A 3553-nucleotide genomic window follows, 5' to 3' on the forward strand; every position below is an offset into this window, starting at 1 on the left:
AGAGGTACAAAAATAAATTAGGAGATTTTCCATGTAGTTGAGTCACTTCTGCCACACTGGGCTTGGTTACCATTCCAAGGAAAAACAATGGTGGAGGGCCTCTCCTTAACTTCCTATGATTAAGTAAGTGAATTTACAACCTGCAGCTCACAGCTCGGGGGCCAAATATACAGAACTTATAATCACTACCCCTCTAGAATCCTATCAGATTGATTGATACCGATGGGAGTAGAGTAGGGGTCCTCAATGAATCAACATTCTCATACCTAAAGGGTTCTCATATGGGAGGAGGATAAGGCAGATAAGACTCTCTCTTCTTGGCCCATGGACAGAGGAACACCAGGGTCTGTAGGGGCTAGTGAGCTATCCCAAGATGCAATGCACTCTCAGAGGTAGCTGCTTCCTTCTCAGGGGAGGCTTTCAGGGAAGAGGGATGGCTGTCAGTGGGTAGAAGGATTTTTGCCCAGGTGTGGGTTGGGCTAATTGGCCTCCAAGGCTCTTGCCGATTCTGAGATTCTGAGGCTGAGCATGGGGGGAATGAAAGACTCAGGCCTCAACTTAAGGGGATGGATGATCTGTGGTGAAGTGAAGGTATCAAGATATGATTGAGGAGAGGCTAGACCTTGTATGTTTGCAGGAAGCCAGGGAGGATGCCAGTAACCAGTTTGGTGGTGGAGGTGAAATGACTGAAGAGGCAAAGTTCCCACAGGAGACTGGAGGGAATGAGGCAGAGGGCACCGGGGGAGGGGCTGGCTCTTCCACAAGGGATAAGACCCAAGGAGAAGAGGAGGGAAGACACAGGGATTCCGAACCACAGAAGCAGAAGAGATGGAGAAACTCACAGGGTGTAGCCTCCATTTTGTGGGGACATAGGCAGTGACTTCTCTGGCCACATTCCTGAATGTATTTCTTCCCTAACCCACTCTGTGTTAGTCCCATTCCAGAGGGCAGTGTGGGGGTGAGGTGGCTGCCCTAGTTTGTAGGTGTCTGATGTTTCCCCTTCTGCCCCTCCCCCATCTCAAACCCTTCCTTCCCCTTCTGTGGAGGATTCCAGCTCTCCCAATCACCCACCTTTGTAAACTTGAGTAATCTTTGACTCTTCCCTCATCCCATCAGCAGAGAGGAGGAATATGAGAATATCAATATTCTACCCTCCGGGGAAGGAAGGGCATCTCTACTGAGTCAAGGCTCAGTGCAACAAATATTTAACAAATGCATTCTGGGTTGAGAAGAATGGGTAGAGGTGGGGTTGGGGGCTTGAGGAGATGAAAAGAAAGCCTGGAAAGGTAACTTTCTGGGGGGAAAGTGACTTGAAGAAGCTGCTGGGCTCCCTTCCCAGCACAGACGGCTGAAGTGAGGTGGTGAGCCTCTGCCTTGGCCAGGACAGTCTCCACAAAGGTCACTTACCTGGGCTGAGCTGACAGCCCCTAATGATGACTGCACGTGTCTAGAAAACATGAACCAATGAACTCGTGAAGAGTCTGGAAATGAAAGATGTTGCAGTAAACATCGGTGGAGACCTGAAGGGCTCTCAGGGGAAACGTGCGGCCCTCCTGCCTTCCCTGTGTCAGATCCCTTCAGAGGAGCAGGTAGCTGCTGCTGCACAGCTGATGTGTTACACACGAGAGAAGCCGCGCAGAATGAAGGAATTCTTCGGCACTAAGACTTTATCTACACGAATGTTTCTTAAGAGCGGTCAGAGTCAGAGAGGCCGGTGCCGAGGGGGCTGAGCCCTCCCGGCTCTTCTCAGCTCCTGATCCAGACAATCGATCGCTGAGGTGGCATTCTGGGGTGTCACCATAGGAATTAAAGGAGGCTCCTGGAGGGCCTACTCCTAACACAGCGTAAAGAACATCTCTGAGGGATACAGAAAGGTGGAGGCCAGGACGGGGTGCATTCAGGCTGGGCAAAGGCGTGGAGAGGGGGGATGGCGTATGTGGGGAGACTGGAGACCCTGCCCGGTGAGGGGTCCTTGGCTACTCTCCCAGCAGCCCCAATCCTCTACTGATCCCACCCGAGCCCTTCCCAGGAAAGCTCGTCCTCCCCAGCCCACGTGGGTACTCCGCGCCAAACGGAGGAGGGAGCGAAGGCGTAGCTGTGGGCGGGGCTAAACGACCGTTTCCCGCGAGCCCTCAGTAGCTGCTTCCGGCTCACGCTTGACTTCCGGCCCCGGTGGACGGAGAAAGGTCTCCGAGGATTCCGCGGAGCAGGCCTCCTTCTGCTGAGTCACTGGAGAGAGGGGCAAAAGGGGGAGGAGTACAGGAACCGGTCCTCAGCCGATTGGGGCGAAGCTTTGTGAGTGACGGGCAGTCCTGGCCAATAAATTGACAGCTGGGTTGGGTGCCCAGCAGCCCCGCCCAATGCTCGTGTCTCTCCAGGTGTGAGGGGCCGCGCACAGCTTCCGAGCCGGAACTTGAGTCGCCGCAACAAACCTCTTCCGTGCGTATGACGTCACAGTCCCCTCGCGCCCCGCCCACGCGCCGACCCTCCCGGCGGTCTGTGCGGCCCCGCCCCTCCCCCCAGGGGGGCTCGCCGGCGGCCACGGAGGCCGGCCATGCGCCCCCCCACCAGCCGCGCTGTGATTGGCCAAGTCCGCTGCGCGTGACACAGGTCCTCGTCCGTGATTGGCCGAGGTGGGCCGCGGCCCTCCCCCGTGGATGGGGGAGGGGGTTCCGGCCTGTCGGTCCAGCGGCGGCAGCACCAGCTCAGGCCGCCGCCGCGTCCGCCGCGTCTCGAGCCACCCGCGGGCCAGCAGGAGCAGCGGGAGCGGAGGCGGGCCTTGCGGGCGGGGGATGCCCGAGGCGCGCTCCCCGGTGGATGCTGAGAAGAGCCGCCGCCGCCTGGAGGACGTGGTGCCGTGAGGCTGGGCCCCCTTCGCCGCTGCCGCCCGGCGCCCTGAGGAGAGGGAGCCGGAGGCTGGGGCCCACCGGAGCCCGAGCCCGAGCCAGAGCCGCCTTCGCCGCCTTCGCCGCCGCCGCTGCTCCGGGCCCCTGCGCCAGCCCCGCCGCGGGTCTTACTATGCCGGGCAGGAACAAGGCCAAGTACACCTGCAGCTGCCCGGACCTGCAGCCCGGCGCCCAAGAGGCCGGCGAGAGCGGCCGGGCTGCCCGCCTGGCCGCGGACGAGTCCGAGGAGGAGGGGGGAGGCCGCCGGGGAGGGCCGCTCAGCAACGTCGGGGACCCTACCATCGTCAAGTCCCCCAGCGACCCCAAGCAGTACCGGTGAGGCCCGGGCCGGGAGCGGAGGAGGGGCCGGGGGCCGCAGCCGGAGGCGCTGTCCAGCCTCATGCCGGCCTCGATGCCCCGGCGGGCTTGGAACGTCCTAACCTCGAGCCTGCGCCGAGCGGCCCATTCATTGTCTCGGGGTTCCCCCAGCCGGCACCGTGGCGGCGCCTAATGAGTGCTTGTCTCTCCTCGGCTGAGCGGTGGCTCTATAGTCCCGCCGGCGGTGTCATTGCCCGCTGTGCGGGTCTGGCGTGTGCCGGGTGAATGGAGTCGAAGGCAGGGACTGTAGTGGTTCGTCCCGCTCCAGTTTGGTCTTTGCGTCCGGTGGT

General features: G+C 60.4%; 1 protein-coding gene across 2 annotated transcripts in view; it reads left to right on the forward strand.

Moving 5' to 3' along the window:
• Positions 1 to 2324: 2324 nt before the first annotated feature.
• LOC138165351 (nardilysin) overlaps positions 2325 to 3553 on the forward strand; it is a 74172-nt gene continuing 72943 nt past the window's right edge. The window contains exon 1 of one of the 2 annotated variants that reach the window (XM_069093583.1): positions 2325 to 3221. In XM_069093583.1, the coding sequence (XP_068949684.1) occupies positions 2446 to 3221 (776 nt within the window). In that variant the 5' untranslated portion in view covers positions 2325 to 2445. The remainder of the gene's footprint in view (positions 3222 to 3553) is intronic. The other variant, XM_069093584.1, reaches the window with a different exon arrangement.

Source organism: Petaurus breviceps, unplaced genomic scaffold (assembly GCF_028583685.1).
Source record: "Petaurus breviceps papuanus isolate PSGF00001 unplaced genomic scaffold, PetGlider_PUasm1.0 208, whole genome shotgun sequence".
NCBI classification, from domain to species: Eukaryota; Metazoa; Chordata; class Mammalia; order Diprotodontia; family Petauridae; genus Petaurus; species Petaurus breviceps.